The sequence below is a fragment of the Erythrolamprus reginae genome, chromosome 7 (assembly GCF_031021105.1).
Source record: "Erythrolamprus reginae isolate rEryReg1 chromosome 7, rEryReg1.hap1, whole genome shotgun sequence".
Lineage (NCBI taxonomy): Eukaryota > Metazoa > Chordata > Lepidosauria > Squamata > Dipsadidae > Erythrolamprus > Erythrolamprus reginae.
This window is the reverse complement of record NC_091956.1, coordinates 4,766,659-4,790,468: the sequence shown is the minus strand read 5'-3', so window position 1 is coordinate 4,790,468 and position 23,810 is coordinate 4,766,659. Positions and strand designations below refer to the sequence as shown.

At 39.1% G+C, this 23,810-nt stretch overlaps 2 protein-coding genes across 5 annotated transcripts in view; both read right to left on the bottom strand.

Annotated features, from left to right (window-relative positions):
* CTNNA2 (catenin alpha 2) overlaps positions 1 to 23,810 on the bottom strand; it is a 361,600-nt gene that overhangs the window by 247,684 nt on the left and 90,106 nt on the right. The window lies entirely within an intron of this gene.
* LOC139170106 (guanine nucleotide exchange factor subunit RIC1-like) overlaps positions 14,471 to 23,810 on the bottom strand; it is a gene marked incomplete at both ends in the record, with an annotated part of 50,803 nt that continues 41,463 nt past the window's right edge. Inside the window, 2 exons of the mRNA XM_070756878.1 lie at positions 14,471 to 14,558; positions 19,305 to 19,541. Of these exons, the coding sequence (XP_070612979.1) occupies positions 14,471 to 14,558; positions 19,305 to 19,541 (325 nt within the window). The remainder of the gene's footprint in view (positions 14,559 to 19,304; positions 19,542 to 23,810) is intronic.

Genomic DNA, 23,810 nt, shown 5'->3' with positions numbered 1-23,810 from the left:
CAAGACAAATGAATGGTGGGGCCAGGTCATCCCTACACTCACTTTTGAACATGTCAGCTTCAACCCTTCAACCACAAGTGCCACAAAATTAAATGCAAATTTAAACAATGCCAATGGAAAAAAACCCCTTGGTTTAGAAAGCTTAGCACTACTCGCCTTCAACACGATCTAACAGTAGCCCATAAAATCATTTGCTGCAATGTCCTTCCTGTCAATGACTACTTCAGCTTCAACCACAACAACACATGAGCACACAACATATACAAACTTAAAGTAAATTGCTCCAAACACGACTGCAGGAAATACGACTTTATTCACCGAGTAGTTAATGCATGGAACTCACTACCAGACTCTGTAGTATCATCACCTAAACCCCAAAACTTTACCCTTAGACTATCCACTGTTGTCCTCTCCTGATTCCTAAGAGGTCAGTAAGGGGCGTGCATAAGTGCACCAGAGGGTACCCATCCATCCCCTCTCCTAATGTTGCTCTCTTACTAGTATCATGTGTATACACATTATTATATCTGTCACATGTTTTTGCTGAATTTGAAAATTAAGGAAGACTAGGATAGATCTATTCCGGCCTTGTTCTGGCTTCATCAGCCAGCCATGCCCTCCTGGGATTTGAACTTGTTATATCTTTGTATACAATCAATACGTACTTGACTGGATGGATAGATTAGATTAGATTAGATTAGATTGAGAGAGCATGATTGATAGGTGGATGATAGGTAGGTAGGTATAGATAGATAGATAGATAGATAGATAGATAGATAGATAGATAGATAGATAGATAGATAGATAGATAGATAGATACTGTAGGTAGATAGACAGACAGACAGACAGACAGACAGACAGACAGACAGACAGACAGACAGACAGACAGACAGACAGACAGACAGATAGATAGATAGATAGATAGATAGATAGATAGATACTGTAGATAGATAGATAGATAGATAGATAGATAGATAGATAGATAGATAGATAGATAGATAGATGAGAAAGAGAGAGAGAGAGAGAGAGAGAGAGAGAGATTTTCCCCTTAACTAAGTTCATGTCATCCTTGGTATTCAGCACCTTGCTTTCCATTTTTCTTTCCCACTTTTTTAAAAAAACCGTTCATGTTTTCTGATATCGATCGCCATAGCTGCTCTAATTTCATCGTTAGGCCAGGTGATTTTTATTCATTCCTTTCATGCTTTTGTCATTTCTCTGAGATCTAAGGTGGAAAAAAGGATCTAAAAGAGAATTGGAGCCTGGTGCATTCATCAATCCCCCCCCCCCTTTTCAAAAAAAGTGTGAGAAAATTGAGCAGAATCACTCCACAAATCTGAAGAAATGAAATGGCTGGCTGTAGAGACAGAGACAGAGAGAGGGGGAGGGAGGGAGGGAGACAGAGACAGACAGATAGACAGAGACTGAGAGAGACAAAGAGAAAGAGACAGAGACAGACCGAGAAAGAGAGACAGAAAAACAGAGACATGTGGATGGATGGAGAGAGACATTCGGATCCATAATTTCAAGATATCTGATTGAAGTTAATTTATGTTAAAATACAAAATGTTACTTTCACAGAGAGAGAGAAAGAGAGAGAGAAAAGAAGAAAGAAAGAAAAAGAGAGAGAAGAAAGAAACAGAAGAAAGAAAGAGAAAAAGAGATAAGAAAGAATGAGAGAGAAAGGGAAAGAGAGAAGAAAGTGAGAGAGAAAGAAAGAGAAGAAAGAGCGAAGAAAGAGAGAGGGAGAGAGTAAAGAAGAAAGAAAGAAAGAGAGAAGAAAGAAAGAGAAAAAAAGAATGAGAGAAAGGGAAAGAGAGAGAGAAAGAAAGAGAAGAAAGAGAGAAGAGAGGAGACAGAGAGATAGACAGAGAGAGACAGAGCGACAAATAAACAAACAAACAAACAAACAGACAGAGACAGACAGAGAAAAAGAGACAAAGAGAGAGAGGTGGATGGATGGAGAGAGACATTCTGATCCATAATTTCAAGATATCCTATTGAAGTTAATTTATGTTAAAATACAAAATGTTACTTTCAGAGAGAGAGAGAAAAGAAGAAAGAAAGAAGGAAGGAAGGAAAGAAAGAAGGAAGGAAGGAAGGAAAGAAGGAAGGAAAGAGAGGGAGGGAGGGAAGAAAGAAGAATGAAAGAGCAAAGAGAGAGGGAGAAACAGAATAAATCAAGAGAGAGAGAGAGAGAGAGAAAAGAGAGAAGAGAGAAGGAGGGAGGGAGAGACAGAGAGGTTGGGGAGAGAGACTGCACACTGTGTATTAAAATAATGCATGTGTTACACAAGAGTGATTTACTATAATGGGAGGGGTGGTATTTCAGGATTCAAGACCACTATGGATCCAGAATAGTGAACAGATTTCAGCGTTTCTTCATGGACCATGCAAAACTGGGGCTCAAATATTGGTTTCCAGCTGAGAGACAGAGAGAGACGGAGACATAGACAGAGACATACAGTTTCTGTTCCATTTGGTATTGCAATAGATAAAGGAAAGCGGGCATCCTTGCTAAACACACACACACACACACACACACACACACACACACACACACACTGTATTTATTTCCCTCCTATTTCTGCATTTTTCTGTATTCCACTCAGGCAGCGTCAGACTTCTTGGAGGGAGAGTGACGCGTAGTGTCATATCGCTGGCCAAGCGATGCCCGACTGTTCGTGCTTTTGTCAAAAGAAGAACAGAGCTGGTGATATCAGAGGAGGGACGGAGAGCGGGTACTCTGCATTACCAAGGGCTGTGAGGATCCGAAGAAACATTTATCTTCCCTTCCAGAAGATGATTTTCCAATATTCCAAATCTGCCATGTCTTCCCCATGCCCAGGAATTTAGCTTTGCCTTAATTTCAAGCCAAAAACAAATATATATTTGGGTTTTTTAAACCTGCAACCTTTGCCTTGTAAGGCAGAGAATTAACCTCTAGGCTACAGTATCCAATCCCTTCAGCTCTGCACCAGGGAAGGGTTACATATCTTCCTTCAATACACCAGGGTGATTCGACACAAAAATATGTACCCCTTCCCTGGTGCAGAGCTGGTCATTCACAGATATCCACACCCACACCGGTGGTGGGAATCTAACATTTTTACTACTGGTTTGGTGGGTTTGGCTTGGGGGTGTGACTTGCCTTGGTGGACAAGGCAGGGTAAGGTTACTGCCAAATCCCCATTTACTCGGGAGGCAGAGAATAGATGGGGTGAGGCCAGTCAGAGGTGGTATTTCCTGGCTATCCAAAGTACTCAAAATTTCTGCTATAGGTTCTCTGAACTACTCAAATTTCCGCTACCAGTTCTCCGAACTACTCAAAATTTCTGCTACCAGTTCTACGAACTGCTCAAAATTTCCGCTACCAATTCTCCGAACTACTCAAAATTTCTGCTACCAATTCTCCGAACTACTCAAAATTTCTGCTACCAGTTCTCCGAACTACTCAAAATGTCCGCTACCAGTTCTCCGAACTATTCAAAATTTCTGCTACCAGTTCTCCGAACTACTCAAAATTTCCGCTACCAGTTCTCCGAACTACTCAAAATTTCTGCTACCAGTTCTCCGAACTACTCAAAATTCCCACTACCAGTTCTCCGAACTACTCAAAATTTCCACTACCAGTTCTCCGAACTACTCAAATTTCTGCTCCCAGTTCTCTGAACTACTCAAAATTTCCACTACCAGTTCTCTGAACTACTCAAAATTTCCACTACCAGTTCTCCAAACTACTCAAAATTTCGGCTACCAGTTCTCTGAACTACTCAAAATTTCCGCTACCAGTTCTCCGAACTACTCAAATTTCTGCTACCGGTTCTCCGAACTACTCAAAATTTCCGCTACCAGTTCTCCAAACTACTCAAAATTTCCGCTACCAGTTCTCTGAACTACTCAAAATTTCCACTAATGGTTCTCCGAACTACTCAAAATTTCCGCTACCCGGTTCTCCGAACTACTCAAAATTTACGCTACCGGTTCTCCAAACTACTCAAAATTTCCACTAATGGTTCTCTGAATCACTCAAATTTCTGCTACTCGTTCTCCAGAACTGGTCAGAATCTGCTGAAACCCACCTCTGACACATAGACACACAACTATACAGGTAGTCCTCTATTTACAACCACAATCGAGACTGAACTACTAGGTATTCACTTACTTTGCTTACCGGTTCGCAAATGTGAGGGCTGCTACCATTTGTAGCAGCTTTTATCACTTTTAATTTAGTTTTATATTCTTTTCTGCAAACACGTATTGCTGAGGTTTATCGATGATTTTAATAAGCAGCGCAAGAATATCACTGTGTTTGATTGAATTGATGCAGGAAAACCTATAATCATGTAAAAATTATCTTTTAATTAGGAAGGAAGATTCATTTTCCATTTGCATTTTTAACCAATCAATGGGTTTTTTTTTCCCCAATACACAAACATGGTTATATTTAGGTATTTGGTGGTGTGGGGTTTTTTTTGCAGGATATTGTATCAAATCAAATCATGGCACTGGACCAAGGTATCTACGAGACCGCCTTCTGCTGCACGAATCCCAGCGACCGGTTAGGTCCCACAGAGTGGGCCTTCTCCGGGTCCCGTCAACAAAACAATGTCACTTGGCGGGGCCCAGGGGAAAAGCCTTCTCTGTGGCAGCCCTGACCCTCTGGAATCAACTCCCCCCAGAGATTAGAATTGCCCCCACCCTCCTTGCCTTTCGTAAGCTCCTTAAAACCCAACCTCCTTAAAACCCATCGTCAGGCATGGGGGAATTGAGACATTCTTTCCCCCTAAGCCTTTATAATTTATGCATGGTATGTTTGTTTGTATGGATGTTTAGTTTTATAATAAGGGTATTTTAGTTGTTTTTAGTATTGGATTTGCATGATTTTTTTATTACTGTTGTTAGCCGCTCCGAGTCTATGGAGAGGGGCGGCATACAAATCCAATAAATAAATAAATAAATAAAATAAATACATTTTAAAATGTTTGCAAAAGCAGAAGCATTTTTTAAAAAATGCATTATGTCCGTTTTCTCTCCGAATGTGTCTTAGGAAAATTAGTGCATAAAGCTATCCTGACAACCGTGAAGATAAAAGTATTGTTTTCTTTGCCTTATTCGTTATTAATCAAAATTACGTCTAAGGCAAATGAGACAAATGAAAGAAGTTGTGAATATGAGAAAGGAGTGCCGAAGCGAAACAGCTTTGACAAGCCCTATATCACAGATCAAAAATAAATAAAAATACCACTTGTTTTTAAAATATACTCCAACCACCACTCACTCCTAAGTAGATAGAAGACAGAAATGTACAAAGTTCAAATGTACTTCATATTGCAAAACAAAGGCAGTGTGAATCGACAACTTTATCATTTTTGTTCTAGGAAAAAAAGAGTCCGAAAGTGTCTGGTAACTGTCTTTCCAGACAAAACAATTTAAATAAAAGCAATAGGTACTTGTGAACATCAGCAGAGATCGCCAGAAAAATCTTGAAGCATCTCCTCTATGGCAGGGGAAAAAAATAATGCCTGACGATGCAAAGATGGATGGATGTAGACAGACAGATGATAGGGAGGGAGGGAAGGAGACAGAGAGAGAGAGAGAGAGAGAAGAGATGGACAGGCAGATAAGCAGACAGATAGATAATATAAAGATGAGAGACCGATGATAGAGAAAGATATAAATCAATTAGATAGATAGATAATAAATAGATAGACAGACAGACAGACACCAAAACAGACTGAGAGATATTAGATAGGTAGATAATAGACAGATGATAGATAGATAGGTAGGTAGGTAGGTAGGTAGGTAGGTAGGTAGATAGATAGATAGATAGATAGATAGATAGATAGATAGATAGATAGATAAGATGGATACGATGGATAAGATAGATAAAATAGATAAATAATTAGGTAGATAATAGATAGATAGGCAGAGATAGATATTAGGTAGATGATAGATAGATAGACAGACAGAGATAGAGAAAGAGATGATAGGTAAGTAGGTAGGTAGGTAGGTAGGTAGGTAGATAGGATAGATAAGATGGATATGATGGATACGATGGATACGATGGATAAGATAGATAAATAATTAGGTAAATGATAGATAGATAGACAGGCAGAGATAGAGAAAGAGACGATAGATAAATAGGTAGGTAGGTAGGTAGGTAGGTAGGTAGGTAGATAGATAGATAGATAGATAGATAGATAGATAGATAGATAGATAGATAGATAGATAGATAGATAGATAGATAGAGAGATAAAGAGGCAGGCAGATGAAAAAATTGAATGAATGAATGAATGAATGAATGAATGAATGAATGAATAAATGAATACGTCATAGCGCTGTTGTAAATTTGAATGGTTAGTAAATGAACTGTTGTCAGTAACTATTGGTATTCTTCCTGTTAACTGTCACTAATATAATATACAGAGGACAGGTCAATAAATTGCAAATAGATTCAGCAATTTATTTATTCGGAGTCTTCGGAGGGGGTGGCATATAAATCCAATTAATTGATTAATAACAATAACAATAATAATAATATTTTTTTAAAAAATTGGGGGAGGGGCTGTTTGGCTAGAGATGAGAACCAATGTCACAGTAGTGTGTGTGTATGTGTTGGTTATTTTATGCAACTTTTAAAAAATGTCTTGTTTTGTGTTCTTTTTTTTAATCTATTTTGGGGATTTATTTATTTTTTTGGAGTTTTGTATTTTAACCTTGTCTTCAATAAAATAAGAAAAATAGATGAAAAGAGAGAGAGAGGAGAGAGACTCATAGAATTATGATACCTGCAATGAACAGGACCAAATAATCATGCCGTAAAGCTGAATATCTTTCTAACTAGCCAACCTTTCAAATGTTTTCATTTTGACTCCTCTATTAGGCACAAATGATATAGCAATACAGTATAGGAAATTCTTGACAATTGACCTTTTTATTGAAAATTCTAAGAGTTGGGGAAATATGTTTTCTCCAAGCAAAGCTTAAATGATGGCATTGGGCTGGATTGCTATATATTCTATATCTGTATTTATATCTATACCTGTATATCTGTATATCTTTATATCTATATATCTACCTGTAATCACTCTCCCTCTAGTGGTGCATTTCTGCAATAATAATAATAATAATAATAATAATAATAATAATAATAATAAGAAGAAGAAGAACAACAACAACAACAACAACAACAAACAACAACAACAACAACCCAAGATATGCCCATGTTGCACCAACACTCTGCGGTCTGCATTGGTTGCTGATCAGTTTCCGGTCACAATTCAAAGTGTTGGTTATGACCTATAAAGCCCTTCATGGCACCGGACCAGATTATCTCCGGGACCACCTTCTGCTGCACGAATCCCAGCGACCAGTTAGGTCCCACAGAGTGGGTCTTCTCCGGGTCCCGTCAACTAAACAATGTCGCTTGGCGGGACCCAGGGGAAGAGCCTTCTCTGTGGCGGCCCTGGCCCTCTGGAACCAACTGCCCCCAGAGATTATAATTGCCCCCACCCTCCTTGCCTTTCGTAAGCTTCTTAAAACCCACCTCTGCCGCCAGGCATGGGGGAACTGAGATACTCCTTCCCCCTAGGCCTTTACAATTTTATGCATGGTATGTTTGTACGTATGTTTGGTTTTATAATAAGTGTTTTTAACTGTTTTAATATTGGATTGTTATATGCTGTTTTTATTACTGTTGTGTTAGCTGCCCCGAGTCTACGGAGAGGGGCGGCATACAAATCCAATAAATAAATAAATAAATAAATAAATAAATAAATAAATAAATAAATTGTTTTCTATTTTAGTTCAGGCCTAATTTCAAACGGATTATAAATTCTTGGTCCATTTGCTGTGTCTGATTTAAAATGTAACAGCGATTCAAAATCAGCCTTGGTAAGTTTTGCATTTGAACTCCAGGGAACGCGTTGTCGAAGCCGCCAGCTCCATCTGTCATAACTGGAAACGGAGGTGCAGTTATTTAAAGAAGAGATAGCCGAATAAGAACCGACACTTCGGGGTGTCTTAAAAACAAGTTGCCTATTTTTTTTTTCTTAATATATGTATCTATCACAATATTGCCCTTTGGGGTAAACAGCATCATGCAAAGTAAAAAAAAAAAAAAAAAAACAGCAAGAAGTAATGAGAAGAAATTAATGGTGGGAGAAAAGTAGAGCTTAAATGTTCAATCAAATTAAATCTGATTTACACCCCACCCCATTCATTTCACTTCTCCTCCGCTTTCTATCTTGTCCAACCGGTCGTCAGCCCTTCATCCACTTGCTTTTTCTAAATTCGATTATTTAAAATGGCAAATTTTACGGCACTCAAAAAAATCAATACAGCCTTAGTTGACTTCCCAGATGTCTTAGGGGGGAAAAAAACTTGAGATACTAAGGGACAGGGTTGCTTTCTTTCTCTTTTTTGGGGAGTGGTGGAAACTGTGGACCGTACGTCCAATCTACCCATAAAGGAGAAATATCTGTAGCTCAGGGTTGAAATGAGGGGTCTATTAATACTTTGTACAAAACTGGTTGGGTTTGGCGATATATGAACAAACTATCAATGTATGTTTAAATGAATTGTAACACTACAGCTTTAAAGAGTTAGTGTTGCAGTTAGCCATAAGAGGGAGCCAGAGTTCGCGGAGAGGGGCGGCATACAAATCTAAATAATAAATAAATAAATAAATAAATTTCTCTCTCTCTCTCTCTCTCTCTCTCTCTGTGTCTCTCTCATATTATTCTTATTAGTATGTCACAGCTGTGAGACCTTTGACATACGCAGAGCAGAGTTTAAAGTAAGAGTGTGGATGTGTGATACAGCCATACATACATACATACATACATACATACATACATACATACATCTTAGTCTCCCTTAATTTTCAAATTCAGCAAAAAAACATGTGACACATACAGATAGAATTGTCGGCTATCAATAAAATTAACTGCCTTGGAAATGGCCCTGGGTTGGGCAGAGAGGCAAATAAGGAGCTGTGATGTTCCTTCAATACACCAGGGTGATTCCACACAAAAATATGTAACCCTTCCCTGGTGCAGAGTTGAAGGGATTGGATACTGTAGCCTAGAGGATAATTCTCTGGCTTACAAGGCAAAGGTTGCAGGTTCAAGTCCCAGTGGGTATGGCTAGCTGATGAGGACAAAATAAGGCCGAAATAGATCTATCCTAGTCTCCCTTAATTTTCAAATTCAGCAAAAAAAAAAGTGACATACATATATCAAGTCCCAGTAAGGAAGGGTGTGGCTAGCTGATGAGGCCAGAACAAGGCCGAAATGGTACCATCCTAGTCTCCCTTAATTTTAAAAATTTCAGCTAAAAACATTTGATGCATACAGAATATAGTTGTCGGCTATGAACAAATTAACTGCCTTGAAATGGTCCTGGGTTGGGCCTATAGGCAAAAAGGAGCTATGACGTTCCTTCAATATACCAGGGTGATCTGACATAAAAAAACATATATAGCCCCTCCCTGGTACAGAGCTGGAGAGGGATCAGGTCTGGTGGCTCAACTGTTAATTCTCTGCCTTACAAGGCAGAAGCTGCCAGATCGAATCCCAGTAAGGAAGGGTGTGGCTAGCTGATGAGGCCAGAACAAGGCCAAAATGGTACCATCCTAGTCTCCCTTAATTTTAAAATTCCAGCTAAAAACATTTGATACATACAGAATATAGTTGTCGGCTATGAATAAATTAACTGCCTTGAAATGGTCCTGGGTTGGGCCTAGAGGCAAAAAGCAGCTGTGACGTTCCTTCAATATACCAGGGTAATCCAACATAAAAAAAACATATATATATATTCCATATTTACAGCAGCACGAAGCTTAAAACTTCAGCCTGATGATGGTGAATGTGATTTCACCGAAACGTCGCATAGACACTCAAAATATTACACGGGGCAAAACCCGAACTCAGAACAATCTACATATATATAAAATCTACAAAAACAAATATATATATTTACAAGCACAAAGCAGAAATAAACAATAAAAAGAAGGCAAATTTCTGGGAAGCAGAGGCAGATATGTTTTTTTTTTCTTGTTTTTCCTCCCCAAAAGCTAGGTGTGTCTTACAGTCCAAAAAATTACAGTACTTGGCATTGGACTATGCTCATCTGGGTGTTGACTGCTGGTACGAAGTCATTTTGGTCTTTTTGTTCCCTCTTGGGTTGGTTGATTGCCACTTTTACAAAGACTGTAGATATTATTTATGCCTACGTGTCCGTTGATGGCTAATTTGTCAGAGTGCCAGGTTTCTAGACGTTCCCTAGCATCCCATCTTCCACTTCCAAAAATTCCTGAGTGCCCAATCTACCACTAATGATGGGCTTTCCCAAATACGCCCATGTCACACCAACACTCCGCAGTCTGCATTGGTTGCCGATCAGTTTCCGGTCACAATTCAAAGTGTTGGTTATGACCTATAAAGCCCTTCAAGCACCGGACCAGATTACCTCCGGGATCGCCTTCTGCCGCAAGAATCCCAGCGACCAGTTAGGTCCCACAGAGTTGGCCTTCTCCGGGTCCCGTCAACCAAACAATGTCGTTTGGCGAGACCCAGGGGAAGAGCCTTCTCTGTGGCGGCCCCGGCCCTCTGGAACCAACTCCCCCCAGAGATTAGAATTGCCCCCACCCTCCTTGCCTTTCGAAAGCTGCTTAAAACCCACCTCTGCCACCAGGCATGGGGGAACTGAGATACACTTCCCCCTAGGCCTTTACAATTCTATGCATGGTATGTATGTATATCTGGTTTTTATATTAATGGGTTTTTAATCGTTTTTAGTATTAGATTACTATTGTACACTGTTTTATTGTTGCTGTTAGCCGCTCCGAGTCTCCAGAGAGGGGCGGCATACAAATCCAATCAATCAATCAATCAATCTTGATCTATGCTTATCTAGGTGTTGACTGCTGGTAGGAAGTCATTTTGGTCTTTTTGTTCCCCTTTGGGCTGGTTGATTGTCTCTTTTACAAAGACTGTAGATATTATTTATGTCTACGTGTCCGTTGATGGCTAATTTGTCAGAGTGCCAGGTTTCTAGACATTCCCTAGCATCCCATCTCCCACTTACAAAAATTCCTTAGTGCCCAATCTCCCACTAATGATGGGGCACACCAAAAGACCTTCCCCCCCCCGGTTCGAAATGAAGAAGTGGAAGGACACAGGTTGCATCGCCCAAATCTAGCACGTGGTGCTATGGGTAAACGGCAGCACTGGCATTTCTATAAGAAGAATGAGGTCCATGTGAGATTCACAAAGGAAGCTACAGGCAGGAGAAGGGAACAAGTTGCAAAATAAAAATGCTGAATTTCTCTTGACAGGGAAATCCCAGCGGGCTCAGAATACGCAAGCCCTTTGGAAAGCTTTAGAATGAGTCAAACAGACACCTAGCCATGCAAATTTATTCCTTTCCTCCTGGAGAAAAAAAAACACAGAAGAAAAAATAACATTTAGATTTCCTAATTAGCTCAGCACCTTCTGCGGGGGAATGAATATACCTAGGAGTACAAATGTAGGACAGACTTTGTTCTGTTACTAAACTTAGTTTATCAGAAAGTCTGCCAAGGGAATTATTCCGGCAGCACGATACATTTAAAGCTCCTTGGAAATGCCAATTTGGACCACCTGTACACGGGGTGGGTTCTAACTTACCTCGCTGCCGGTTCGCTTCCACCTGCTGACAAATACGGGGGGACGGGGGGGACGACGACAAAAAATAAGATGGTAACCACACGCACAGTGCCGGAAACTTGGCTGCATAACTAGAGGTATCACAAGCAGGAAAAGGAGATTGTGATCCCGCTGTATAGAGCGCTGGTGAGACCCCATTTGGAATACTGTGTTCAGTTCTGGAGACCTCACCTACAAAATGATATGGATAAAATTGAAGGGGTCCAAAGACGGGCTACAAGAATGGTGGAAGGTCTTAAGCATAAAACGTATCAGGAAAGACTTCATGAACTCCATCTGTAGAGTCTGGAGGACAGAAGGAAAAGGGGGGACATGATCGAAACATTTAAATATATTAAAGGGTTAAATAAGGTCCAGGAGGGAAGTGTTTTTAATAGGAAAGTGAACACAAGAACAAGGGGGCACAATCTGAGGTTAGTTGGGGGGAAAGATCAGAAGCAACGTGAGAAAATATTATTTGACTGAAAGAGTAGTAGATGCTTGGAACAAACTTCCAGCAGACATGGTTGGTAAATCCACAGGAACTGAATTGAAACATGCCTGGGATAAACATAGATCCACCTAAGATAAAATACAGGAAGTAGTATAAGGGCAGACGAGATGGACCATGAGGTCTTTTTCTGCCGTCAATCTTCTATGTTTCTATAATTATTTGATTTCCCTCTCCGCTATTAACACAAAAACTCTTATTGAACAGAAAATATTGTTTGCTGATTAAAAAACACTGGTGTCTTTTAAGAAATTACTACAAATCTCTCCTCCACTATTCTTTGGTATTAGTGCTTCTTCAAAATCAAGAACAATATCTGGTCATAGGGATCTGTTGCATATATCGCTAGCATGAACAGAGTTTAAATATAATAGTAATATAATAATGGCTTGATACTTTTTCCCCACCTTTGAAAAACTGCAAATTCAGATTGTATTATTCCAATGGTCCATTTTTTCCATTCAAAAGAGCTTACACTATATGCCCCCTGAAAGGTGTAAATACAAGACTACATCCATGCAAAATTGCCATTTAAAGTTTTACAATGTGCCATTATTTTCTCTGATCTTAACAATTTTAAAATGGTTTTCTCCAAATATCTTTGATCTCCCTCCCCTCCCTTCTGTTCCATTATGTCACTGGCAAAAAATGAAGAACTCAGAGTTTAATTTAATTTTTAACAATGGCATCTGAACACACACGCATACGCACCCACAAATACACACAAAGAGAGACGCACAATTGCCCACAAAACTATTGAATTCTGCTGTAAATGAAGGGATGGAATAAAGCCACAGTGTGGCTAATTTTTAAAGACTAGGGTCACCTTTCCCATGGTCAGTATAAAAACGTAAGAAATTCTGATTTTAGATTTTGATGATTGGATTGACTTTGTTTCTTGTAGAAATGGTTTGGATTAACTAGAAATGTAAAAGGATGTGATTGTAACATTTACTGCATTGACAAAAGTCAGAAATAATTATTCCTTCCTTTCTTCCTCCCCTCCCCTCCCTCCCTCTCCTTCCTTCCTTCTTTCCTTCCTTTCTTCCCTCCCTTTCTCCTTCCTTCCTTCCCTCCCCTCCCTCTCCTTCCTTCCTTCTTCCCTCCCTTTCTCCTTCCTTCCCTCCCCTCCCTCTCCTTCCTTCCTTCCTTCTTTCCTTCCTTTCTTCCCTCCCCTCCCTCTCCTTCCTTCTTTCCTTCCTTCTTTCCTTTCTTTCTTCCCTCCCTTTCTCCTTCCTTATTTCCCATCCCTCTGCTTCCTTCCTTCCTTCCTTCCCTCCTTTCCTCTGTTTCTTTTCTTCCTTCCCTCTCTGTATTTTATCTTATAATAAGATTTTTTAAAAAAAAATTTTTTTTTTACAAAAAAGGGAGGATTCTGGATATTTTTGCTATTAGGCTTCATTTAAATAGCCCAAAACAATAATTTGCTACACAGAATCCTGACCACTTCTCCATTTTTCCTATACAGCAGTTGTAACAGTAGTTTATTGTTGTTGTTGTTGTTGTTGTTGTTGTTGTTATTATTATTATTATTATTATTATTATTATTTACAACCCATGGCTTCTATCACCCAGAAGGGTGAACATATCTTTTAGACCGCCTTCTGCCGCACAAATCCCAGCGACCGATTAGGTCTCACAGAGTCGGCCTTCTCTGGGTTCCGTCGACAAAACAATGTCATTTGGCGGGACCCAGGGGAAGAGCCTTCTCTGTGGTGGCCCCATCCCTCTGGAACCAATTCCCCCCAGGGATTAGAACCGCCCCCACCCTCCTTGCCTTCCGTAAACTACTGAAAACCCACCTATGTTGCCAGGCAGGGGGAAATTGATTCCCCCCGGCTGTCCCACTTTATGTATGGTATGTTGAGTTGTGCGATTGTTCTTAATAAGGGTTTCTTAATTGTTCTGCTTTTTAACATTGGATTTGTAGACTGTGTAGTCTTCGGAAAGGGGCGGCATACAAATCTAATAAATTATTATTATTATTATTATTATTATTATTATTAGATAGATAGAGATAGATAGATATGAATAAATAAATAGATAGATAGATAGATATGAATAGATAGATAGATAGATAGATATGAATAGATAGATAGATAGATAGATAGATAGATAGATAGATAGATAGATAGATAGATAGATAGATAGGAATAGATAGATAGTTATGAATAGATAGATAGATAGATAGATAGATAGATAGATAGATAGATAGATAGATAGATATGAATAGATAGATAGTTATGAATAGATAGATAGATAGATAGATATGAATAGATAGATAGATAGATAGATAGATAGATAGGAATAGATAGATAGATAGATAGATAGATAGATAGATAGACAGACAGACAGACAGACAGACAGACAGACAGACAGACAGACAGACAGACAGACAGACAGATAGGAATAGATAGACAGACAGACAGACAAATAAATATTAAAAAACACCAATTGTCCTTTAACTAGACAAATACCAGAAGCATTCCAAGATAAGGCGTAGTTAATTATCAGCTTCTTAAAGGCCAGAGCTCAGTTCTTCAGCAACATCCACCGATAAAAAAGCCATAAATAAATGCCTCCTTGATTTTTTTGATTAGCTGCATAATCAAGCCTTTGTTTCTCTGGGTGACCTTTTTTATCCGAAATCTCAGTCCTCCCACCTTACTAAAAACAAAACAAAACCCTGCTTTCTCTATCATTACAGCCCTCTTCCCATCCCAAAGGAAGGACATGTTTTCTCTTTGCTCTCCGTTCTCCCTGGCTGTAAAACGCGCACTGTCACCCCATTCTTTATTCTGGTTCAGGGTCTTCTTAAGGGATGGAATAAAACCATTATTTTTAAAGATTGGGGGTCCCTTTCCCATGGTCAGTCTGTGGAAATTTCGAAAAAGTAAGAAATTCTGGTTTTAGATTTTGATGATCGGATTGACTTTGTTTCTTGCAGTAATGGCCACTGTCCACTGGGATTATTGCAAGTGCTCTATGTTGGGCTACCCTTGAAGATTGTTCAGACACTACGTAGGGTCCAGAATAGGGGCAGCGTGGACGGTTTTAGAGGCCCTTCAGGTGTCACATGTGTGCCTTCCGTCCCCTGTCCAATTGTCTCTCCTTATCTCATTTATCTTTTATTACTTTCAAATTTGTTCACCTATACTTTTATATCTTTCCTTCTATTTGTTTCTTTAGTTATATTACTACATATCTATTCTCTTCAATGTGTATTATGTGTTGGAGTTAGCAAGTAAGTAAGTAAGTGAATGAATGAATGAATGAATGAATGAATGAATGAATAAACAAATAAACAAACAAATAAATAAATAAATATGTTCTGTTGAGCTCTCTGGTAGAATCCTCCCAAAAATGCACAGATACAATTTCAGACACACAAACGTTTGAAAATTCAAAACAATGTTCTTTATAATGAAAATTCACTTAAACCAAGCCCTCTTTTGGTATAGCAAAGAGCACTGGTCTCCAAACAAACTGGTAATTTGTACAAGTCCCTTATCAGTTCTGTGATACTTAGCTTGCAGCTGTGAGGCAATTCACAGTCCTTCTTCTTTCACAAAGTGAAACACACTTTGCCCTGGTTTAGTTTCAAAGCGGGGAAAAATCAGCACACAAAAGGTCAAAGTCAGTAAAGCAGTCACGAAACACAACGATCAGATAATCCTCCACAATGGCCAAACCCACAGGCTGCTATTTATAGCAGCCTCACTAATTACCACAGCCCCACCCAACCACAGGTGGCCTCATTTTCTTTGATAATAATCTCTCAGTTGTTGCTGCCTATGCATCGCTCTCCGCATGCGTGGCTGTATCATTAACTCTTGTTCTGAATCCAAGGAGGAGCTAGAGAATTGATCTCCTTCTGAGCTGTCTGCCCCACTCTCCTCCTCCCTGTCACTCATGTCTTCTTGGTCAGAGGAGCCTTCATCAGCAGATTCCCCCGGGGGCAAAACAGGCCTGCAGCATGTGGATGTCTCCCCCACATCCACAGTCCTTGGGGCAGGAGCTGGGCCAGAGCTAACCACAACAAAATAAATAACACAATGGATATGTGAGCTGTGTTTGGCTGCCCACCTGTTTCCGGATCCAAGTCAAAATGTTATCACCTTTAAAGCCCTCTATGGCATGGCTTACGGAGATCTATGGTAGCATTCTTACCATGTAGCCATTTAGCCATAGCATTTAGAGCAGAGGTCTTCAAACTTGGCAAGTTTAAGACTTGTGGACTTCAACTCCCATCTCCAGCCTCTGTCGGACCTTAGAGGATTTTCGCCCTCTATAGGCACCAAGAAACCCTCTGGAGATGGGGCGGGTGACTTGTGCAAGGGGTGGGGTATGGGGGCATTGAATTATAGGTGTGGGCACATGTGGGCACATGATAGCGCAGGCAAATTTTCAGCACTCGAGGAAAGGTTCACCATCACTGGCTTAGAGCAGAGTTGCTTCTCTCCTTGATTAGTTTTCACCCATAGAAACATAGAAGACTGATGGCAGAAAAAGACCTCATGGTCCATCTAGTCTGCCCTTATACTATTTCCTGTATTTTATCTTAGGATGGATCTGTGTTTATCCCAGGCATGTTTCAATTCAGTTCCTGTGGATTGACCAACCACGTCTGCTGGAAGTTTGTTCCAAGGATCTACTACTCTTTCAGTAAAATAATATTTTCTCATGTTGCTTCTGATCTTTCCCCCAACTAACTTCAGATTGTGTCCCCTTGTTCTTGTGTTCACTTTCCTATTAAAAACACTTCCCTCCTGAACCTTATTTAACCCTTTGACATATTTAAATGTTTCGATCGTGTCCCCCCTTTTCCTTCTGTCCTCCAGACTCTACAGATGGAGTTCATGAAGTCTTTCCTGATACGTTTTATGCTTAAGACCTTCCACCATTCTTGTAGCCCGTCTTTGGACCCCTTCAATTTTGTCAATATCATTTTGTAGGTGAGGTCTCCAGAACTGAACACAGTATTCCAAATGGGGTCTCACCAGCGCTCTGTATAGCGGGATCACAATCTCCCTCATCCTGCTTGTTATACCTCTAGGTATGCAGCCAAGCATTCTACTTGCTTTCCATACTGCCTGACCGTACTGATCACCCATTTTTGTGTCTTTTAGTGCCGTTGGAACGGTCACTGAGTGAAGCATTGTAAGTCGAGGACTTCCTGGTTTGCTCCTGCCTTTCAGTCTTCGGAGAGATAGAAACACAGAAACGTAGAACGGCAGAAAAAGGCCTCATGGTCCATCTAGTCTGCCCTTATACTATTTCCTGTATTTTATCTTAGGGTGGATATATGTTTATCCCAGGCATGTTTAAATTCAGTGACTGTGGATTTACCAACCATGTCTGCTGGAAGTTAGTTCCAAGCATCTACTACTCTTTCAGTCAAATAATATTTTCTCACGTTGCTTCTGATCTTTCCCCCAACTAACCTCAGATTGTGTCCCCTTGTTCTTGTGTTCACTTTCCTATTAAAAACACTTCCCTCCTGGACCTTATTTAGCCCTTTGACATATTTAAATGTTTCGATCATGTCCCCCCTTTTCCTTCTGTCCTCCAGACTCTACACATGGAGTTCATGAAGTCTTTCCTGATACGTTTTATGCTTAAGACCTTCCACCATTCTTGTAGCCCGTCTTTGGACCCGTTCAATTTTGTCAATATCTTTTTGTAGGTGAGGTCTCCAGAACTGAACACAGTATTATTCCAAATGGGGTCTCACCAGCGCTCTATATAGCGAATGCTGGCTGGAGAATTCTGGGAGTTGAAGTCCAAATATTTTCAAGTGGCCAAGGTCGGGAAACACTGGCTTAGAGGATAGTTCGTCCTAGAACTAGAGGTTCTAGAGAGGGGCGGCATACAAATCTAATAATTAAATTAAATTAAATTAAATTAAATTAAATTAAATTAAATTAAATTAAATTAAATTAAATTAAATTAAATTAAATTAAATTAAATTAAATTAAATTAAATTAAATTAAATTAAATTAAATTAAATTAAATTAAATTAAATTAAATTAAATTAAATTAAATTAAATTAAATTAAATTAAATTAAATTAAATTAAATTAAATTAAATTAAATTAAATTAAATTAAATTAAATTAAATTAAATTAAATTAAATTAAATTAAATTAAATTAAATTAAATTAAATTAAATTAAATTAAATTAAATTAAATTAAATTAAATTAAATTAAATTAAATTAAATTAAATTAAATTAAATTAAATTAAATTAAATTAAATTAAATTAAATTAAATTAAATTAAATTAAATTAACAAACAAAAAATAATAATAAAATGAAGAGATACGATGTCCCCTGGTTTGCTTAATGCACTTATGGATAAAAGCACGAGGGAAGCCAACAATAAAGTTATGTTAGCCGAAGAGTGTTCACAAACCTTTGTGTTCCACGGATGTTGGGTTATAGGTCGGAAGCCTACGGAGAGTTGCAGGAAACGTTAGCTTGATTGCACAATGCCTTCAGGCACACAGACCTGAACAGTAATGTATCAGAGATCAAGGGGACTCTGCTTGACAATGGACTGCAAAGCAAGCGCAAATGGGAAAAAATCTGGAGAATTACATGGATGTGTGATCCCTGGCAGAGAGTGTTTACTTACGCTCTAAAAATGGATGGAGACATTTTAAGGTGTGATGATGCCAGGAGAAAGCAGGTTGGCTGCCAGGAATATTTCACATATTTAAGGGGCAAATATGTACTGGTGAAATGGCAGAATAGCTAGCGATAGTGATAGATAGATAGACAGATAGATAGACAGGTAGGTAGGTAGGTAGGTAGGTAGGTAGGTAGGAAGGCCGATGATAGATAGATGATAGATAGATAGATGATAGATAGATAGATGATAGATAGATAGATAGATAGATAGATAGATAGATGATAGATAGATAGATGATAGATAGATAGATAGATGATAGATAGATAGATGATAGATAGATAGATAGATAGATAGATGATAGATAGATAGATAGATAGATAGATGATAGATAGATAGATGATAGATAGATAGATAGATGATAGATAGATAGATGATAGATAGATAGATAGATAGATAGATGATAGATAGATAGATGATAGATAGATAGATAGATGATAGATAGATAGATGATAGATAGATAGATAGATAGATAGATAGATAGATAGATAGATAGATAGATAGATAGATAGATAGACAGACAGACAGAGACAGGTAGACAGGTAGACAGGTAGACAGGTAGGTAGGTAGGTAGGTAGGAAGGCAGAGATAGATAGATAGATAGATAGATAGATAGATAGATAGATAGATAGATAGATAGATAGATAGATAGATAGATAGAGACAGGTAGACAGGTAGATAGGTAGGTAGGTAGGTAGGTAGGTAGGAAGGCAGATATAGATAGATAGATAGATAGATAGATAGATAGATAGATAGACAGACAGACAGACAGACAGACAGACAGACAGACAGACAGACAGACAGACAGAGACAGGTAGACAGGTAGGTAGGTAGGAAGGCAGATGATAGATAGATAGATAGATAGATAGATAGATAGATAGATAGATAGATAGATAGACAGACAGAGACAGGTAGACAGATAGGTAGGTAGGTAGGTAGGTAGGTAGGAAGGCAGATGATAGATAGATAGATAGATAGATAGATAGATAGATAGATAGATAGATAGATAGATAGATAGATAGACAGACAGACAGACAGACAGACAGACAGACAGACAGGTAGGTAGGCAGGTAGGTAGGTGATATGCTGACACTGTAATTTGCTTAGAAAGGGTTGTAAAGCACTGTGAAGCGGTATACTGTATACCGGTAAGTCGAAATGCTATTGCTATTGTAGATCTCATCATGTTCTCCTTTGGAGGATTCTCAGCTAAAAGAAAATGAAATAGAAAAAAAAGGAGGGGGAGGAACGAAAATGATGGGTTGGAGGGGGGTTTTGTGGAGGGGGGGGAAGGGAGATGAATGGTATGACCTTAAGCTCCTAACATTTTAAAAGAAGTCTGAAGTCCAACAAGGCGTAAGTGGAGAAAATCCCCATTTGCTCCATATCATTAACTTCAGCTAATGTGCCGTTTTTCTAACGGTGAAAAATGCTTTGAAAGAATGAAGGATGGAAGGAAGAATAGGTTTTTTTTCCCTTCCATCTTACGAAATAAATCACAGAAGATCAGACACAGAGATTTCACCTTCTGCCATCACTAATCACTTTTTTTTTTAACGTGAGGGGTTCCTGGAGCCCTGTGGTGAATCCTACTCCTTTGGGATGACCTTCAAATTGGGGTGCAGTCAACACCACCTATGTGCACGAAGTAAAAATGGCACTTCAAGACACTTGGCCACAATTGGCACTAGGCTTATCAAGGAAGGGTATTCGGAAGAATAATCCCAAACCCAGGAGAAAGAGCAAATTGCACACAACACATTCACTGTCACAACTCTTCCCCACAGAAGAACTTGAGATCACGGTGATAGGTTCATTCATTTCCTTATTTTAAAGGCTCAACCGCCTGCTACCGCACGAATCCCAGCGACCGATAAGGTCCCACAGAGTTGGCCTTCTCCGGGTCCTGTCGACTAAACAGTGTCATTTGGCGGGCCCCAGGGGAAGAGCCTTCTCTGTGGCGGCCCCCACCCTCTGGAACCAACTCCCCCAGGAGATTAGAACTGCCCCCACCCTCCTTGTCTTTCGTAAACTACTCAATACTCACTTATGCAGCCAGGCATGGGGGAGTTGAGACACCTTACCCCCAGGCTTTTTTTATACTTTGTTTTATGTTTGGTATGAATGTGCTGTTTGGTTTTTTAAATAATGATAGGGTTTTATATGTTTTTCATATTAGATTTGTTCCACTGCTATATTGTTTTTATTGCTGTTGTGAGCCGCCTCGAGTCTTCAGAGAGGGGCGGCATACAAACAAACAAACAAACAAACAAACAAACAAACAAATAAATAAATAAATAAACAAACAAACAAACTAACTAACTAACTAACTAACTAACTAACTAACTAACTAACTATGGCCTGTTTCCTCCATAAGTACGGTATGCAGTTTGGCTAATTCCACAGAATAGAATAGAATAGAACAGAACAGTATAATGAATGGAATGGAGATTAGGATATAATAGGATAGGATAGGATGGGACAGGATGGGAGAGAATGGGATAGGATAGTGAATGGAATGGAATGGAAGTGATGGAGACTAGGGTAGGGTAGGGTAGGGTAGAATAGAATAGAATAGAATAGAGTACAGTAGAATAGAATAGAATAGAATAGAATAGAATAGAGTAGAATAAAATAAAATAAGATAGACAGACAGACAGACAGACAGACAGACAGACAGACAGGATTCTGTGGTTTCTACTCCTAATCCCCTTCATTAGTTTCTCTCCATTGTTTCTTGTCCTGTGCTCAGGCACTTTGGGGAATAATTTGAACCCCTCTTCTTTGAATGGGGGCGAGCTCCTTGGCTTGATATACAACAAAGTCAGAGTGTCAGTCTCACAAAATGGGCTTGATCAACTTTTCTTTCATTTCTTTTTCGGTTGGGTGACTCCTAGAGAGTGTATAATTAACTGTTCGTAATATTCATCTTTTTATGGTGCGCAAAGCCACCCATAGTCGTCTCAATGGTGAAATTGGTGGCACATACATGTAATAAATAAATAAACGCCTTCCAAACTATAGGACTCCCTAAAACCTTTGCAAACTTCACCACTGCAATTACAGAATGAGTCAAGAGAGAAGGAAGGTGGGACAAACAGAACTGATTGGGCACTTTTGCCAATCCGTCCAAGTAGAAGATACCAATTGGGGGAAAAAAATGATGCCATTCAAGGTCACAAGGTAAGAGAATCCAAGACTGCTGTGTTCTTTGGCTAAATCAATGCACTTCCCTGCCATTGTGGAGGAGAAAATAGAACAATTATGCAGTTCGGCTAGCGTGGTCTTCCCCCCACAAGCCCAGACCACATCGTCTCCTAATACCTAATAAAAATGTTAATAAGGAAGGCTAAACGAAGGAAGGAAGGGCACTGCAATGCAGCTGGCTCAGAGCAAAACAGTTTATTTTATTTTATTTCTTTTTTTTTAAGTCACATTTGCCAAGAGACTATGAATGAAATTAAAAGCAAATACTTTCAAAGAAAAGCTACTGTAAACGTGAAAAAAGAAAAGAGGAAAGGAAGTGAAGAGAAGAGAAGAGAAGAGAAGAAACAATGGAATATGGAATATGGAATAGAATAGAATGGAATATAATATGGAATATATTATGGAAGGGAAGGGAGGAAGGGAAGGGAAGAGAAGAAAAGAGAAGAGAAGAGAAGAGAAGAGAAGAGAAGAGAAGAGAAGAAACAATGGAATATGGAATAGAATAGAATGGAATATAATATGGAATATATTATGGAAGGGAAGGGAGGAAGGGAAGGGAAGAGAAGAAAAGAGAAGAAACAATGGAATATGGAATAGAATAGAATGGAATATAATATGGAATATATTATGGAAGGGAAGGGAGGAAGGGAAGGGAAGAGAAGAAAAGAGAAGAAACAATGGAATATGGAATATGGAATAGAATAGAATGGAATATAATATGGAATATATTATGGAAGGGAAGGGAGGAAGGGAAGGGAAGAGAAGAAAAGAGAAGAGAAGAGAAGAGAAGAGAAGAGAAGAGAAGAGAAGAGAAGAGAAGAGAAGAGAAGAGAAGAGAAGAGAAGAAACAATGGAATATGGAATAGAATAGAATGGAATATAATATGGAATATATTATGGAAGGGAAGGGAGGAAGGGAAGAGAAGAGAAGAGAAGAGACAATGGAATATGGAATATGGAATATGGAATATGGAATATGGAATAGAATAGAATGGAATATAATATGGAATATATTATGGAAGGGAAGGGAGGAAGAGAAGAGAAGAGAAGAGACAATGGAATATGGAATATGGAATATGGAATATGGAATATGGAATATGGAATATGGAATATGGAATATGGAATATGGAATATGGAATAGAATAGAATATGGAATGTATTATGGAAGGGAAGGGAAGAGGAGGGGAGGGGAGGGGAGGAGAATCATAGAGGAGAGGAGAGGAGAAGAGAAGAGCCTGGTTCCAAGAACTGATAGCGCCAGTGGGGGGGGGCTCCGCCCACCCACCCAGGATGCTTCTGCGCATGTGCAGAAGCATCGCGCATGAACCGGTAGCGAAGGGTTTTAGGACCCACTGCTGCCCAGAAAATGCCCTTAACTTATAACATTATCGTTTAATTTTCACCACCATCAATCCCTCACTTTGTCTTACGTCTTCACCTTCCTTCGAAAACTGAAATGAACCAGAGGGAGGACAGCAGGTGTTCCCGTCTCTTTTTGAATGTCACAAGGTTTTGTAAAGTCTTCAATAAAACTTATTTGTGCACTCGGTAAGGTACAAATCGAAATAAAATTATCTCCAAAGTTCATTCCTTCCAGAACTCTAAACAGGAAAAGTATAGTTCAAATTATTCAAGGTCTTCTCTGCAACTAAGGTCAACACAACTTGTTTTTCATTATGTTGTTCCAAACACTCCTGAATATACGTTTCTGATAT